Source organism: Pygoscelis adeliae, unplaced genomic scaffold (genome assembly GCF_000699105.1).
Source record: "Pygoscelis adeliae isolate BGI_AS28 unplaced genomic scaffold, ASM69910v1 Scaffold54, whole genome shotgun sequence".
In the NCBI taxonomy this organism is placed as follows: domain Eukaryota; kingdom Metazoa; phylum Chordata; class Aves; order Sphenisciformes; family Spheniscidae; genus Pygoscelis; species Pygoscelis adeliae.
This window is the reverse complement of record NW_008824982.1, coordinates 2818922-2837704: the sequence shown is the minus strand read 5'-3', so window position 1 is coordinate 2837704 and position 18783 is coordinate 2818922. Positions and strand designations below refer to the sequence as shown.

Below are 18783 nucleotides of genomic sequence, written 5' to 3'. Positions count from 1 at the left end.
GGGGAGAGAGAGAGAGGAATGGAGGAAGAGAGGAACGGAGAAAGAGAGAGCTCGCATTCAAATAAACAAATACATCACAGGGATGCAATTAATGGAGAGCAATATAAAACTTAATTCTGGTAACACTAGAGATAAAACTGTCTCCTGGACAAAAGGGCTGTTCTAAAATATAAATCAGCAAAAATATTCAGTATTTGCAATCACAAGCATTCCTTGTTAGAGCAAGAGAGATAGGGGGAAATAGAAGGAAGTGCTGCGCTCAGAGCATTATTTTGGAGATGTTTTTATCGCCTAGTGCTTACGGAGCATCTCCTCCTTTCTCCCTCTCTTGTGCCTGACAGCCTGTACAGTTTCCCCACATTGTTCATCTGTGGGGAAAGCCTGGTTAACAGGCCTCCTGTCAGAGGTGAGTCTTCTGGGAGGAGGTACGTGAGGGTGAGGAGCAGAGGTGGGACTGGGGTGCCAGGCAGCCAGCTCCTGGCAGAAGGAGCTGCCTGCTGGCAAGGGGATGGGTGCGGGTGGTGGTGAGGAGGCAGCATGCCCTGCACGCACCTTGGCTTCAGGGATTGCAAAGGTTGAGGGAAGCAAAATGAGACACAAAATCAGAGGCATCCAGAGGTAATGCGAGGATTTGAAAACCAGGGCAAGGAGTTTATTTTTAATGCAGTGGCCTCTGCCTAGCCTTTTAATGGGAAAAGGTAAGAAAATTGGAAGCTGTTCCTACACTCTTGCTTTTGGATGCTTATCTACGCTGCGGATTCGAGCACTGAGGTTCATTTGTTGTGTCTGCCCAAAGCATGTAAATACTATCAGACATTGAGGTGCCTCATTTCAAAACTGCGCTATGCACTAGTATTCTCTTGATCAAATGTGGCAATTATTTCAGGCTTAAAACCTTTTAGGGATAACAATAGGTGCTGCCAATCAAAGCCAGAAAGTACACATACATTCAAAGAGCAAGCTGAATGAGGAATAACAGCAACATGTGTAGCTAGAATATATTATGGTTACCATCCTCTTACACAAAGGCTAGTAAACTCTTCAAAATGCAGCAACATACAGAGCTAATAAAAGGGACAGAAATGTGTGGATGTCTCGGTTTGTCTAATTTGTGTCTTTCTAGCATTGGTAGGATGACTCACTGGATTTAGCAACAGCTTGTGAAGATGAACATATTAATAACTTTATGCTGCAGCTCTGCCATAAAATGTAATCTTTTACAATTCTGTATTCTCAAGTGAAATACAAGCTTAGAACCAGAATAAAATTAGAAAAGATATTTGAATTGTCAGCTTATTTTCTTTTTAAATCTGTGTTTATACATTTAAATATGCAACTTAATTTGGAAAAGAGTATTCCTTTTCATCCCCATCCCTTCCCCAGTGTGCCACTCCCTACTATAAAAGACTGAAGCATATTTAAATATGGGACTACCAGGATAGTACTCCAAGGTATTCTGTGTCATTCTGTGTTTTTTTTTTATTGTACCAAACATAAATGAACATTTTTCTTCTCATTCATAAACTCTTGAATAGGAAAGCTTATGTAGACCATGTACGATTCAATGGCAAAGAAAGCAGTTGCATATTGAAATTTGCATATGTAATCCACAATGTTAGTAAACAATGGGATATATATCCTTTCACCTTTTGTTCAACAGATTTGAATAATTAGATAACAGAGCACAAGGCTTGCTCTGAGGACATAGTAACTATAGCCCTGAGTCTTTCAATCCTATTTTAAACCTTTCTCCATGGTTTTAGGCATTACCCTAGTCTACAGAAAAGTTAATCTGAGTACTTGATGGCTTGTAGAAGGTTATATATAAAGTGTCTGACAAAGCAGCAAGTAGAACCAGTGTTTCTAGGTATTAAGATGGTGACCAAACCAGTAGACTGACCATTTTGTTTCTCCTTGATTTTAATGAGGCTTGATTTTAATTAGGCAGTTTCACAGACTGTGTCACTTGCTGGAGATATGTTTGCATTTGTGCATTAAACATACTTGCAAATTTACTGAAATAACAGGAGAGAAAAGTTACAACAATTTTAGTGTAGACAAGACCCAAATGTTAATTTCTAATCTTTTTGAAAAATTTATCTTTTTACACTAAGTAGCATGAAACACAATTGATTAGGTTCGGGACGTTCACTAACTTTATTTTAACTTTTTAAAAAATTATTTTCTGGGCATGGATAAAGACTCATAAAGATAACTGTCTATTTTCTACCACAGTAAGTGGTTTGTTATGTTGATGTTTCTGTTTATTACTTAAAATGAGCTGAATTTGTGAAATAATTAATGCAAAAATCTATGCACTCCATTCAGTCTTTCCATGCCATGCACCCTTTGAAACTACTTATGCTCTTGATTGATTTAGTGTATAAAAGAAAGCAGTTTCTAATTTTTTTGTAAAAATCCCAAGCTCACAGAATTAAAAATTACATGTATTATATATATACATACGTATATGCATATATATAATATGCATAAAATACTATATCTATATAATGTAATATAATGGAAACACATTACACACATAAACATATAAAAATATACTGTGAGATTTCTCTCTCTCTCTCTCAGATTCTTAAGTGATAATGAATTATGTACACCCCTATCTCAAATGCTTAAAACCTGAAAGTGCTTACACTAAATAGTCAGGTACCTATTGCAGAGAAAGATAGACTTCAATTTCTTACCTGCTTTTTTAATTTCAGGGACAGCTGTCTTCTCATGAGCTTTCTCTTTTTTTCTTTCTTTTTCTAAGATTTAATTAAAGAAAGTAATTTGATGTGCTAGAACTCTGAATCATACACTCAAATATGCAGTCAGCCAAGTCCTGGTGGGCACATGCTGAAAAAAATGTGACTTATTTGGGAGTTTAGTTCAGATTATTCCCTTATAGCACTTGCATCCAACTAGCCACAGAGCAATCAGCTGAAAATGAAAATTAATCAGTATGCATCAACTATGGATGATTTGGACCCTTAATAATTCATCAAAAGCTAGGCAAAAATCATCAGTGCGTGAATGTGGTACCTTTTAGCTTAAGCTCCAGTAGCAATGAGATCATTAAAAACTAATGAATGACATAAATATTTTCCCATGAAAGCAAGACCATAGTGGACTTTAGGTGCTTCCTGGGAATGAATGATCCAAAATGTTATTTAGATGGATATCAAGGCTTTGCAATTTGGTCACTGCAAGTTTTGGTTGTGATTATGTAAAATAAATAAATAAATCTACCCCACCTTCAGGAAGTGGTGCACCATGAACCAAGTGATATCTCCCATGAGTTTTGTGTATGGCAGTGTCACTATGTCCTGATATATATAGGGAGTCCATTAAATTGTTTAACAAGCCCATATATGGCCACCAAACAGGACTTTTTATTTGTCAGAAAAAGAGTTTAGAAAATATCAGACACTGAACACATCAGACATCAGATACAGAAGAAGCAGTAACATGCAAAAAGTGACTAAGCAACTAAGAGAAGGACAATACAAAGCCAGAAGCATAGGATTAAACTAACAAAAAACAGTGGGATTTGAGCCAGGAGTGGGAGTAAAAGCTGAATGAGGCCAATAAGAAACATTCCCAAACCATACCTTTCTTCTTAGTTTCAGTCGTAGCCCTCTTTACATCAGCCTTTTTCTTTTCCTCTTTTCTCTCTAAAAAAGGAAATAGAATGAAGGAAATGTGTGTATGTATGTATGTATATATATTTGGGATGGGAATCCTTGACTAACTGCAATAGGTTCTAGTTTTGAAGCTGGTCACTTATTTAGGAGTTTACCATCAGCAGCTCAGAAATACAGCTTAACAGTCAGAGCGTGAATGTGGCGCTAAAGATAGAACTGAAACCAGTATGTACACCAGGTAATTACTTAAGTAAGTACTAATTCAAGAAATTATGCCCATTAACCTGGTGTAACTAAGAGTTTATTGTGGTGATTCAGTAGCCGTGCACCTGTTCTCCTTCTTTTATAAAATCTGACTGAATGGCAGCAAAACTTGCAAGTGGTACTTGGGAATAAGTGCAGAATGCTATGAAAAGCCTGAACATATAATATATCTTTAGAACACTTTTTATGAATTGAACCTTTGAAACTGTCATAACAGGACTTCTGTTATTCATGGAGAATTGCAGTTAAAGCATCATCTACAAAAGAACATGATTTGTTCTTTTAAAAGCATCTGCCTCTATTTTGTCAATTAATTGGACAACAGTAGAAATAAGGATAATGTTCTTGCTTTTTTTACAAAAAGCTACAACAATTTAATTACTTATTCCATGAATGTTATTAATTAGAAAATTGAGAGTTCATTAGAAGAAATGAGGAAGCTATAGTTCTTATTTTTCCTTTGGGAAATGAATCCCCATTTTGATGGGGAGGAATACAAGAGTACAAGAATAGCTAATATAAATGCTTTGTTTAACTGCTCATCCACAAAAAGCCAGATTTATCACCTTCAGTTGTGCTGCATGGCTTTCGGTGTTGATGTAGTTAGTGGAACTATAGTTATCTTTTTTTGATGTTTTACTGTTATGAATGTGGATGAGAAACCAAGTTTTATTACTATACAAAATGGCACAAACACAGGACCATAAGCCTTTAAATGAAAGTCTTTTCTTTACTTGAAAAATATTTAAGGTATAGGAATATTTTCTGAAGCCAGCAGATCCAAGAAGCAAATATGCTATTATTGCTTGCATAAATTAGCATGAAGATAAAGAAAAAATGAAGAAACTTACTTTTCACTTCTCTAGCTACCACAATCGACTCTTCTTCTGCATGAAAAAAAATATACAAAAAGTGAATGAAGAAAATTAATTGAAATACTGCACAGCATGCTTCCTAAACCAAAACAAAATGTGTGTATGTTTGATAGAAAAATTGCTATTTTCATAGAGTACATGAATTACACAATCTATCCGTGGTGTTTTCATAAATAAAGTTGTTTTGCCTATCGTGGAGGCAACGTATTACCAATATTCAGGGTCTCTCCAAACCATACTTCTGCTGATTTTCTGACAATAGTGTTTAATGTTAAGCACCATCTTCACGTGTTCCAGTTTCTTCTTGTTTTAAACAGATTTGTTCAATGAGTTTGCCTTGTTATTGTCTTGACAAAATGAAACAGAAAATCCGTGCATGAGTTTTACAGAATGTTTCTCCCAGTGTTTTGTGTGCTTAATTCTCCCTGCTGAAACCCTGAGCATACTGGACTTCAAGTTACAAATTCCTTTGTTTCGTGAGTGTGCTTTATGATACTCAGGTTTCTAAAGCATGTATAGAGCATCAGAGTAGTGCTCATCCTCCACAAGCTTGTTTGGGGCGTCATTTTCCTGTATATGTTAATATTCTTGTTATTGTCTATCTCTAGGATTCCCAGGAGTCTCGCTTTTTCTCTGTTTGACATGCTGTTCCCTAGCACTCATGCTAGGGACCGTGGCTGCCTCCTCAAAATGGAAGACTCTTCAGCCTCAGATTACACACAAGCTGTTCCTCAGCTCCGCTGTCCTGTGCCACCTATGACTTTTCAGTGTTTCATTTTCACATGCAATGTACAACTCTTCTAATTTCTAAAATGTTGTTTAATTTGTTGCTTACTCTGCCTGTTTTAACCGAAACTGTTAAACATATCAAGTCTATCAGTTACTGTCAGAAAAAAAGCTTCCTTCTCTCTTCCTTCCACTAGCCTTTACTCCTAGTAACTAGAGACTGAAGTGCTGCTGGTACTTCTGTGATTTCCATTTTTTTCTGAGTGCCTTAGTTCTGGTGGAGCTGTTAACAGTTCCACTCTTCTAGTTGTTAGATTAATTTTTTTGCTTCCTTATACTTCTGGTGTTAGGTGATGCACAGGAATAATTTGTAAGCCCAAGGTCCTTACAACCAACAAGATTCTCTTTAATCAGAGACCATTTCTGCCTTTGAATTTGTAGCATTTTGCATGCTTCTGGGGCGCAGCTAAGCCACGTGAAATCTGCTCCGAGTTTCATAGCAAGGTTCAGAGCCATATGTGTCCTGAGAGCCATGAGCGGAGACATGGAGCTTTGAGAATTGGAGTTTTGTATGGAGGATGTACAGGAAGTAGCAGGATTTTTTTACTGCAAATAACCTAAAGCGCAAGGAGACTACATTCTGGCTGCAGAGTTTTTATTGCTAAGTCATTCTGCCAATTAATTCCACTGCCATAATTTTCTTCCATCAAGCTCTCAAGTTGCAATATTCAGAGTGTCCAGGGAGCCTAGAGACATCTATGTTCGCTATGAATTTTCTAGAGGATGATTACATAGACGTATTAAAGGGCTGTGGCCCCTATTTGCCATTAGCGCTGCCCAATGCAAGATATGCACTTTTGGTCAAGTCTGAGAAAAACAGTCACAGGGTTTCCATTCACATCTCAGCTGCATCTAGCCCCATTGATGTCCCTCACAGCTACTACTGACAAAAGTTTATGTAAGTAAGAATGATGGACTTGGTAAATGGATGGAAAGAGCTATTTCTGATTTAAGGAAGCAATCCCATTTCTTGAATAAATTTATTTCCTCTCAATCTGAGTAGCTCACATTTAGATAGTTGCATATTAAGTGTATATTTAACACCAGCAAAAATTGTAATTTCTGAAGCAGTAAATGCAGTAGGTTTTCTCCAGATATGTACACAGCTAAATTAAGAAGCAGAGCAAATAATTAAATAGGAACTTACGCAGGTCTTTTGACCCCATCTGTTAATTGAAAGTACTTATTTTTTTATCTAGGAACTGTAACAGGACTACAAATGTCCATGGACCAGCTGCATAAAAAGGGATCATAATATGCGCGAACAGTAGGTGACACAAGGAAACACAACGTATTTCAGGGTTGACTACAATATGGAATTCAAGTGCAATTGACTATTGAGATATCTATTGTTATTGTTACTGTTTCTTGACAATGTAATTAATGCTATTTTTTCACCAGGAGCACTAGTCCTGAACCACATTTTACATACAGGGTGTAAGAGATATGTGTACAAAAAGACCTCACCTTCAAAAGCCTGCAATGCCTTTAGAGGAATGAAATAGGGATATATGCAGGTGGCAGAGTACAAGATGACAGAATCAGTCAGCAAGACAAGCAATGGACTTTGCATTTAGTCAAGTTTTTTTCTGTAGACTCTACACAGAAGTGGAGCTTTATGTAGTACAAGGAGGAATCCAGTGAGCATGAGAAGTGTGAGTTGAAGCAGTGATGTGCTACTGAATGGGAAATACAGGTAAAATTTTTTTCCTGGGGGGAAAAAAAAGCAGCAGTGTAGAATAGTTTTCTTGGGAAGTGACTGAAGCAAAGAGAACAGCCCTAAAGCAAAGAAACATCTGAGATGGAATTATTTATTTCTGAATAAGAGGTGAGGGACTGAGGACACCGGTAGAAATCCAAGTAAGATTCAACAGAGACCAAGAAAGAGGTGTTTCAATCTGAATTGCCTTTACCAGCTTTGACAATGTCTTTGTGTTATTCTCATGGGACGTCAATTAATTCTTGGACAACAGGGGGAGGGGAGATAACAGAAACATGCTAACAACGCAGCACTTGAAAACAGGCCTGGTAAGACCAGTGTGCTACTGTGCCAGTGCTGAGTGAAATCTAAATTTAGGGATGCACGTGAGTTACTGGGCATAGTCTCATGGGAATGCCGCCCGGGAACTGGAAGATGAAGGTGCTCTAAGAGTTTCTTCTCCGTATTGTTCCAGATGCTCCATGTGCTTATGGAAACACTGACCCTGGAAGGGATTGTCAGCTCATCCCAACCCCTCTGAGAAACTGAGGTAAGGACGGCAGCAAAATACAGCTACGGGTACCTTCTTGTGGAGAGGCATGTGTATAAAAAACACTAACTAGTGGGACCGAATGCCAGAAGTTTGGAGATGTTTTGGTTCAGATAAGCCTTCTAAAGTTCAGATACTTATACAAGGCTTATCTGCATTTATCTAAAACCCTGTTGTCAGGAAATCTCAGGAGAAAAGCTCTTGTGAGAGACTTTGGATACTGTCTGGCTTTGTGAAATACTACAACACCTTTTCTTGCCTACTGATTCTGGTCCTAGCAGAAATGAGGAGCATCAGAGATATGTGTATACTCACTTACATACAAAACAGAACAAAACAAACATTAATTTAGCTTTTCCTGAGAAACTATAATTCAGACTGAATGCAATAACTTCACTCCAGGTAAAACTTTGTTCCATTTTTCTGCAAGCATCTCTGTACACCCTAAGCTGTCACCAGCATAATCTTAAAAGACCATTCCAAAAAAACCCAGGTTGTATTTTTAAAATTGTATTTCCTTATTAATTTGAAGAGATTATGGTTGTTCTTCCTTTCTTTTAATTGGTGAATGAAATAATTTTTTTTTTTGCTGAACTCAATGAAAGTTTTGCTGTTGATTTCAGTGGGACGTGGATATCCTTTTAAATATTAAAATAACTCACTACCTTTCAGTTTTCGATGATATTTCTTTCCTCTTTGTATATTGCTTAGGGTGGAGACTGACAATGACTGGTCAGTTGCACTTTTGATTCTAAACCATTTCACACACATTCACACAATAAAGCCCCCTTAGGGTTACAAATGTTTTGGAGGAATTAAAAAAAATGCAAGGAAATATTTCTGCTTAGTTTAGAATGTCATGGAAACTCATACTTTTAAAATTAAATCTAAATTTCATGTAAAAATTGACCTCAGCTCTCTCTTTGAAAAAAAATTCCTTTTTTTGGTGTAAGAGTGTCCTTGTTGGTCCAGTTATATTTCCAGTTTCTATGAGAAATAATTCAGTCTTGTCTCAGCCAAACTACTGAAAAGTCAAGAAAGATCAAAGAAACCTAAATAGTATTAATCTAAGTTCTTAGAATTGCTTCTTTTCACACACAAACACATATACGTGTGTGTGCACACACTCACATACTCTCTCTAACTTACAGGTGAGTGCTTAGGCCAAAATTAAGTGCATTTTTTTCAAAGCTCTCTTTAAACTGCACTGTTTCATTTCAGCAGAGTAATGCAATACAATTTGTTCTCATATTGAGCAAGTGAAAGACTAATGGGGCACACAGGTCACTGGAGATATAGTACACCCTGAAGTCCTAGGCAATCTCTCCAGCCTGATTTTGCTTTTTGAAACTGCTTCACTGTTTTCAAATCCCAATCTGCAACACTATTTGGCAGCTTTGAAGATTGCTTATGGAGATATTTTTGAGGTCTGCAGAAAGTATGTAATAGCAATATCATGCTTGAAATTCCTAGTGCTTTCATGTGACCCACATAAGTGTTCCTCATTTCTTCCTGTAGTGATTATAGGCTCCTTTTTCATGGCTCTGTTGAATTAAGCACCAAAACTGTTCGTTAATAGCATGGGGCCATATGTTGCCCTCACTAAACGACACAGTGGGGAGCAAAGAGTACAAATACCAGTGTAATGAAGCCACAGTATGGATGCCAAGGGAAAAAAGAGAGGGCATGCCAACTTCCATGACAAGACCAGCAATAGAAACTCCATTGGACAATGGTCAATGGCAAATATGATTATGATGAAGAATTAAATTCCCAGGGGAACACTGACATGGTACGACCTTCCCTAGCAAGAGCCAAATTAACAGAGCTAAGGCAGCAGGGTTAGCCTTCTCCCTCTTTGTGACCAACATTCCTACTAGGCAACACAAATCAACAGCAGCACCAATTGTGTTCCCAGTGCTGGGAAGGGTTTTGATGATGCTTTTTATGGGGCATGCTTTTAAGCAAGAATGTCTGAGGTTTAGGAAAACAGGATGGCCAGGCTATGCAGGACCTCTTTTGCAAGGGTTTCCCTTTTCTTTCCAAAGAAACATGGAATTTCTGCCTTTGAAAGCCCAGAGAGTCTTAATCCAAGTAAGTATTTTTAATTTGCAGGTGCAACATATGCAAAAGATTATTGCTTTCCTGTAACAGTTAAAAACCATTTTAAAAAGTTAAAATGATCTTCAGAGTTATTTGGTTTTATTAGGTAGATTTTGGTGAATATTTATTTTTAAATGCATAATCTAGTATTGTAAATTGGATTATTATTATTATTATTAATAATGAGAAAACATAGCCATATGTCTAATCAAAATATACATATCTTTGTACATAATTTTTCTGCATTCTAGTAAGCTTGTTTCCCAATGTCTGTTTAATTTTTTCTGTCTTATGCTAGAACAAAAGTAGTACAGAAGAGCCTCATGTCATTAAGTAAAATGTCAAGGGCTTTCTGAAACAGTGAAGATTTAGGCTTTTTTCATCATAGTTAAATCATTAGAGTTTACTGCTTAAATGTCTAATCTAAATCATTAAATAACTCACTTTGAAACCTTGTGCATATTATTTCAAAGATTTTACTGTCTTCACTACAGACTCATGGAGATGTAGGGCCCATATTTCTCAAAAAATCTTGGTTTTATTCTGTATATACAGTACCCTGTTAAAGCTACCTAAACTGTTGCTTCTAATAAGCTAGATTAAAACCTAGCCCATTGTATTACGATATTTCTGACGGAAGCATTTTTCTTAATTCTTTTTATTCTCCCTTGGATTAAAATTTATCAGAAAATGGATTTTCATCCACAAATCATGTCAGTATTACTAAAATTGTTCTAAATTCGGAGAAAACTTCAAAATTCTGCAGTTTTGAAAGCTTTCTGTTGTATCTTGAATCACTGTTTTTCACTAGAAGGATTTTTTTTTAAGGGTAATTGATTTTATAGTACAAAAGAAAAAGGTTTTTAATAGAAAAATCTGTGTACAGAAGAGAAGGAGGCCATTGACAGACTGTACAGAGGCAGATTGATTTATATAAGATTTATACACTTCTATACATCAAGGGAGCTTTGTCAAAATTTGTATTGGCTTTAGTAATTTAGATATTCTTGGTTATATCCCCTGATGTTATATTCATGAACTGAAGTATAGGCTAGAAATCCTTCTTAAGATAGTCAGATAGTGTACATTCTATACAGTAACAAAGATAGATGCAGATTTCTATTTCAATGCCAATTTAGCCTCCGCAGGAGTTTTGGAGGAAGTTAAACATATTTCACAGCACCTCCCTTTACTGCATTCTGCAAAATCTGTAATTAGAGGATTCAAACAGTGTTCTAGAGAAAATATTCTTTTTTTCCTCAGAGATCCTCGAAGGACATTACAGAGATTTTATTTTTTTCTTTTTTTACCTCTTCTAATATCACAAATACCAGCAAGATGGCAAAGAACAGCCAGTACACTTCAGTCAAGGGAAGGGGATGCTTCAGAGCCCATCACGATCCATTAACAGATCAGAATGGTTATGTTGATGACTCTTCCGTGATAAATGCTCTCCCACTCAAAGATACAAGCACAGATTTGTAGGACAATATAACCTGGAAAATCATACTTGGGTACAATGCTGTTCAAAGTTTTTTTGTGATACAATGCTTTTCAAAGTGGTACAAAGCATACTGTCTGTTTGAGATTATATGTAATATTCATTAAGATGCCTTCCACCGAGAGAAGGATTTTGATACAGGCTTCTCACAAAGGTGCTGTGATCTTGTGAGAAAGCAAAGACATGCTATTCTGGAACAATTAATACGAAGTCTTTCTAATAACTAACTAAGCCTCTGAGATTAGTTTCAACATTTCTTGTTTAACTGCAGCATCTTCCTGAGAGATTACTGTGCCATGTCAGAGAGCGTAACATTGGAGGACTCTCAGAAAGGACAGTCCTTCTCAGGTGAATGGGGAAATGGAGGAAGCTAAAAGCTATGTGAGCTGAGCAGAAAAGTCAAGACTTGAGAGAGAGATTCACAGAGAATCAATGTACACTGCAGAGCAGTTTTAGGATGTCAGTGGATAACAAAATACAAGAAAGCTAGAGTTAAAAGCAGTGGAGAAGACTACAGTCAAGGAAGAAACATATTAAAGTAAAGTTCAGATAGCCATGGGGAATAGATCTGTCCAAATTACAGCCAGCACCAGCGTCCTCCCTAGATGGCAGCATCAGAGTGTCCGCCAAGCTGAGAGCGCTGCTTCCAAGTCCTTGTGAAAGCTCCAGAAAAAGATAAGATAAAGAATTTAAAATGAGTTCTTTTACTTCATGGTTTGCCAAACAAGGTTTCCAAGCTCGGAACACAAGTAGAAGTTATGTATCAATGTCTTCGTCTTCACAAATTCCTTTTCCCTCTTTCTCTTGTTTATTGTTACAGGATCTTTTGTTTTGTTTTGTTTTGTTATTCTCTTCTGTCAGTGACCTGAAACTTCAAATTCTTAATTGATCTTTGAGTGTAAGATCTCAAGACAGCAGTGCTTTTTGAAAGGAGCCAAACCACCATGAAATAGGGGAGCAATGATCTATTCTTTTCCCTTCTGACCAGATGAGTACAAAGCATTTTTCTTTCCGACCAGGAGATAGCTGAAAAGTTCAATTCACATGCACACACTTCAATGCAATTTATTGCATACTACTAGAATGTAGTGTACAAATTGGGATTGTCTTACATAATCACCCCTTTTCCAAAAAATTTACTGTGGAGGTGAAGGAAGAGAAAACGGCAATGACAAGGAGAGAAAGTTTGAGATTTAATACATAATAACAATATGCTCTTTTGCTAAGAACTCACAAATTCAGCAGAGCATAATTTCTACTGGGCATTGGATACTATCCAGGAAAAGCTTTCTATTTGAAAGCATCAAGTAACCTAAAAATGTTAGAAACACTTAGCATGTATACTGCCACTATTTTCACCTTATCAGAAATCAAGAATCATCCAAGATTACCTAAGAAGGCAATGGCAAAACAGCGCAATAGTGAAAACATCTCAATCTAGAAAAAGAATAAAATCTTTTCAGACTTTACCGGCTGCATGGTCTTGTATCTAGTGCCTCAATATTGCTGAGTTGGAAAACCTAGGGTCTAAATAGATCGGTTTCATAAATTTTCTATGTGACAACTGTTCTGCTACTTCCTATGGTTTTACCTTTGTTCAGAGCTAGTTGTTTCTGTCAAAGGCTGGGCCAGTCCTTCTGTGTTATATAAAGTACATTTCTCAATTAACAAATGCTTGTACTTGTTCCCTATTCTGAGAACTTATTATACTATCTTCAACTATATTTATGTTAAGAAGAACTTTTTGTTTCAATCTGTCCCTTCACCTGATCAGTGATATTTGGTGATACAAAATACCAGTCATAAAGGTATGTAAGCAATAAGAAGTCACAAGCAGATGTCTCTTCAACTATTTCCAAGATTTTCATTTCTCTGCCTACTCCTCTTTTTGCCTTCTGTCACTGTGCTAAATATTCCATAAATTACTTAATTATTTTCCCCAGGGCTGAAATAAAGCTTCAGGGTTTACGGTTCCTAAAAGCACTGTGGCGTATTTTCTCATGTATGGAAACCACAAAATAGCACAATATAACAGCTTTTCGCATCAGCATTTTGCAAGTAATTCCTCCTCCTTCATTTCCTCCAAAACTCTTGCATGAACAGTATTGTATCCTAGTGACTGGCCTTGAGCCTTAAAGGGAATTTAGTTGTATGATTCTGAGCAGATAATCTGCCCCCCAATTTGTTTGCCAAATGGGTGTCTAATTTACATTCACAATTACCTCAATTGCATGCATAAATGAGCTAATGAAACACGCAAATGTGTAACTGGTCATAAATAGTCATTTCCATGTGCAATTGCAGTAATTGCATGCTCTTCATGATTTGGAAAATCAAGAACTTAATGTTAATTTGATGCTAGTTCATGTTGTATAACAGTTATATTTAAAGATTAAGTTTATCACTCAGCAAATGCAGCAGTCTTTTTCTATTATGTCTTTTTTCCATTATGGTTAATTAGTGGATAACAGTGTTTAACATTGCAGGGACTTCTTTTTGCTGATAAGCAGGGTTCAAACATTCCCCTAAAATAAGCAGGACTGTAAATCTATTTATATACTATATTGTATCACAATAACCACAGTTTTATACTCCTTTAAACAGTGTGTTTATAAAGAAATATTCATCTGAGGTAAAAGAGATTTTGGGGAAAGAGATAATAAGTCACATAACCATTTTTATCCAAACGTTCTGATTCACAATAATCACATTACAGAAATATCTCATTAATTTAACTCTTTGTTTTAGTCATAGGTTATGCCAAAATCTAACTCTCATTTTCTGTTTCCAAATGCAGGCAAATCCTGTAGTTCTTGTTACTTATTCTGCTGCCATCCCATCTGTTTTTCTCTTAGATTGCAATTGCAATTGCTTTCTGGATAACATAGAACTAAGACCTCTATGAGAGAGATTAGCAAGTGATGTGACTGAATGACTCCGAAGTATTATATGAAAACTGCTATATAATTACATGAAAAGACTCATGTGTTTTGTACTATTAAATTGTATGGTGTTGAGACCAAGAATGTATATGGCAATAGTAGTTTTAAGTCATCGGACATAGTCCATTTTAAAATCAAAATTAAAATGCATTTTTCAACCATTTTACTGATATGATTAGACTGTAAACAATATAATTCAATTGCATGGGTTGTGTTGTAATCTTCTGAAGGTAAGATCTGACTTTGTATTTTTCTTTCAGTGGTTTTAAAAATAGGAATAGGGTTGATCAATGCAGAGCCAGAAATGTTATGTTCATTATTGCAGATAATACACAGAAACATTATTGAATAACAATAGCTGAAAGAGTAATCCAAAGTATATTAAGAGGATAATGTTGATTATGTTTACAATTAGATGGCAACTTATGGCTGAACACCATCCAAAGCGTTTTACAGATTGGACATCGATCCTGTAACCTATTTCACTCAGGAAATCCCCTGACCCATCTGTGGGACTACTGTAAGGAATATTTACGTCTTGTCATGCAAATATGATTGTGCCATTCATGTCCCAGGCCTAATCATTTGATCAGTTTTGTAATATAGGTTATATTTATAAACAAAATCCATTAAAACAGAGAGTCAAGTTAATGAGTGGAAGCCAATAAAGGAGGAAAAAACTCAAACTTGCCTTCAATAGCTGCTGGTTTCTTTCTTGGACTATGTTCTAGAAGAAGACGAGGTGGTACCATTTCCTTGTGTCCTGCACATGAGTATACAGGTTAAGAAGCATAGAAAATGTACTCACTAACAGGCTGAGCAGATTCACTGGGAGGTTGAGCTCCCTTCAGAATTGCTAATGTTTAAAAGATTACACTGTGCATAAAAGCTATTATCTTCCAGACACCATAGGAAGGAAATGTATTTCTCAACAAATAAAGTCATTTATCTTTAAGAGACACATTTTAAATCAATGAAGTCCAAGTGACTCAAGCATATGCTGAAATGCTTACAGTTCTATTTTTCTTCATTAGACTAAAAAACTCTGAAGAATAATACTGTGATAATAAGGTTACATATTCATGATGCCTCTTCTACAGTAAAAGCTTATTTTCTTCTGTCAAACAAATGATCTTCAGTTGTTCCTGCAAGTCCACTTATTATGAACTTCTTGAAACACCAGTAAAAATTATTACGTTTCTCATCCTTAAGGATTATTCTTAATTAGCCAATACCAACCAGGTCAGGCACTGTAAACACTGACAACGTTCTGATTCCAGCTGCTGACTGAAACACCTCTACTCTCTCAGAGTGTTGAACTGTACTCTCTCATAGTATTGAACTGGGACTTCCTGTACTGTCTTAGCCTATGTGCAGATACCACGCTTTATCCAAAATATCTTTCACTTCATTTCCCCAAAGATTCACAAATAGATCTATTGCACTCATATTACTTATGCTTCTTTTCTAGTTTATAACACCTGTTTGCAGTGTCCTTATTTCCTTTTAATTTCTTTCTCTGACATTTATGCTCAGTAGCTATCATGTCATTGTCATTTGGAAAGCACAATTTGTTGTAACCTGTGAAATAAAATTAAGTAGTTAAATATAATATTGATCCAGTCATATGCACCAGCATACATTCACTGCACCAGAGTCCACATGCAATCAGGCTGTTAAATCTCAGCTCCAGCTCCACATCAGAAACTTAAATCCATGCCTCATGCTTGGTGATAGACTCAGAAGAGAAATTAAGATCTTAATGAGCCTTGGAAACTGCAGTATCATACTTACCCCTCTCATTTTAGAAAGTTATGTATACTCATGGGGAATGCATAAGAAAAACATCGTCTTGAAGACAGCAGTGGGATTTGAGCACCGTGGTCTTAATGTTATTGCATCTCATCAGCGTATGTACGATTGCAGGCAAATAATTTGCAAGCATGTAGTTTAGTTCATCCAGTAATTTGCATAAAATATCACACACAGAGCTACTCAAACTTGACCCACATGCCTGAGCCACTGACAAAATGTCGACACATTGACAAAATCAATGCATTGAAGGTGCTGTGCAATAAATGGTAAAAATCTTAGATTTTACACATATTTCCTGCCTTGGCAATAATCACAAGTGGATAGTTACCAATCTCATCACAGAATGACTCTAGCCTTAAAATGAACAGTAGGCAAGTGTCAGGAATCCAGATGTCTAGCCATGATTTTCCAAACACTTTATGTCTTTAAAAAAATCATCTTGAAATTGCTAATGAGATGCTGAATACCATTTGTTGCCAACTAGAATAGAAAAGTTATATTCATAACCTCTGTCAACATACAGAAACTTCATTAATTGAATTCCTAGTTCAGAATGAAAACAAAAATGATATAAAAATTAATGAAGAATGGGTAAATAATCTTACTCTTTCTGCTAGTTTTGATTAAAGCCCTAGACTAAAGTTTAGTTCTTTTTTTTCTTTTCTTTGTTTTGTCTAAACTAGATGACCTATCCCTAGATGGAAAAAGTGATAAATTTTATAGCTTGGACTAATTGTTTTGTGTGAAAGATGATAAAGGGCAGTGGCTCAGAATGTTGAGTAGATCAGTAATGAAGAAGGATAGTCAATAATTTGGACTGCAGTGTGGTATCTCCTGTGTGAGGCAATGATCTAACACCTCTAGGTCAAAGTATAGGCTGGCCCCATTATCTTCCTGTTCTTTGCTGTAGCAGCAGTTTTCTAATGATTGCACCAGCGTTAGTTAGTATAATACCAGTGCGATACCACTTATTGCTAATGACTTGTCAAGTTGTATTTTATAGTTTTACAAGTTTTAAACAAATCATTTATTTCATGCAAATTGACCACATGATCCAATATGAGAGTGTTTTAAGCACCAAAAGCTTAAGCTTCACAGATCAAAAACTTTCCCTTAGGCCAAAATGTTTGTTCTGAGCAGGTTCCCATCCACTCTCATAAAAAGGTTTTTTAATGTTTCCATGTGTTATTAAATGTCTCTCTATTCACTTTGAAGGGAATGCAAAGGACAGTAGCTGAATAAATATTTTATCCATTCTTTTGATGAAATATGTTAAAGGGGATATCCTAAGTTAAATTTCTTTTCTCTTCCTTTTTCTCTGCTCTTTAAGTTATAAAGCACAAGTGGTTTTCTGCACTCATAATTAGAAATGAGGAATTGGCCTCAGCAGATCAGACAATTAGGATTAATGGTGTCTACTACTTTGATTCCAGCAGTGGACAGTTGGACACATATCCATGATGTAAATGAGAGGCAGGCAGGATGTTTTTAATGATCCCAGTGGACAATCAGATTAATCCATGAATCATGAGAAGTCATTATCCAGATTACCACTATTATTATTGGACATACAGTTATCTCGCTGCTTTAAAAATGCAACCACAGAAGAGCACTGAAATTTAGTGTCTGCATATTTATTTGCTTCTCATTTCAAATGTAGACTTTATTTTTCTACTATGAGATAAGCCAAAAAGGTTCATTTGACTTGATTTTATTTGTTTGTTTGTTTGTTTGTTTGTTTGTTTTATTAGGGTTTGATTGCTCCAAAAGTTGTAATTGCAAACACAAAAATGTGCATACATTTCTATGCCTAATCTGTCCATGCAGTTGTGCTACAGATACATCCTCCATAAATGATGCTGTAAACACCTATCTAACAACAAATTACAGTCAATGGAAACCGAAATAATGAAATGTTTTGACTTTAAGCTCATGGGAATGTGCTCACCAGGAGAAAAAGTGTCATGTTAAGACATGAGTAGCTTCCTCCACTGCCTGAAAGGAAATAAATATGCTGTGAAGATGAGTAGAAGGTTTAAGACACTAGAGGGTAACATGAATACTTCATTGAAAATAAGCTACAGTCCTCAAGCTCTGTGAAAATTCTGTCATTGGTGTTTGTTAAATCACTTGAGATGTCATGAAGAAATTAATTCTGACTTTGTTTATGAATATTTTAGATTTTATATTACATGATAAGGAATACAAGACAAACTTTAATTACCTTACTTTTCTCAATCTAGGAAGTGTCTTTCTACATGTGTCAAAAATGTCATGTCTGAGCATTGAGGATAAATTGATTTCTTATGATAACAGCAAATCATATGGGTTTTCTCTCTTCCCTGATCTGCCCAGTTCAATTTGTCTGCAGTGACCTTAATTGACATAGATAAAGTCTCTAAATTTATCTTTCTAAATCAAAAGATCATCGGATAAAAGAAAATGCTTCTAAAATTATTCTAAAATTATTATTATTGTTATTAAACAACTAAAGGCATTGTAGATGGCTGAATATTCCAATTGGATGTGGGGAGAAATAATGCCACTTCAGAAAGCAATATGTGGAAACACCATTCCTATGACTGTGCACTTCCTCATGTCCAT

The 18783-nt window shown here is 36.0% G+C and overlaps 2 protein-coding genes across 2 annotated transcripts in view; both read right to left on the bottom strand.

The window, feature by feature from the left end:
- Nucleotides 1-2738, bottom strand: part of LOC103918340 (triadin-like) — a 126677-nt gene extending 123939 nt beyond the window's left edge. Inside the window, exon 1 of the mRNA XM_009325644.1 lies at nt 2703-2738. The gene's annotated coding sequence lies outside the window, so the exon portion shown is untranslated. The remainder of the gene's footprint in view (nt 1-2702) is intronic.
- Nucleotides 2739-3132: 394 nt separating this feature from the next.
- TRDN (triadin) overlaps nt 3133-18783 on the bottom strand; it is a 113904-nt gene continuing 98253 nt past the window's right edge. Inside the window, exons 13-16 of the mRNA XM_009325680.1 lie at nt 15056-15127; nt 4760-4795; nt 3612-3674; nt 3133-3143 (exon numbers count right to left, since the gene is read on the bottom strand). Of these exons, the coding sequence (XP_009323955.1) occupies nt 3133-3143; nt 3612-3674; nt 4760-4795; nt 15056-15127 (182 nt within the window). The remainder of the gene's footprint in view (nt 3144-3611; nt 3675-4759; nt 4796-15055; nt 15128-18783) is intronic.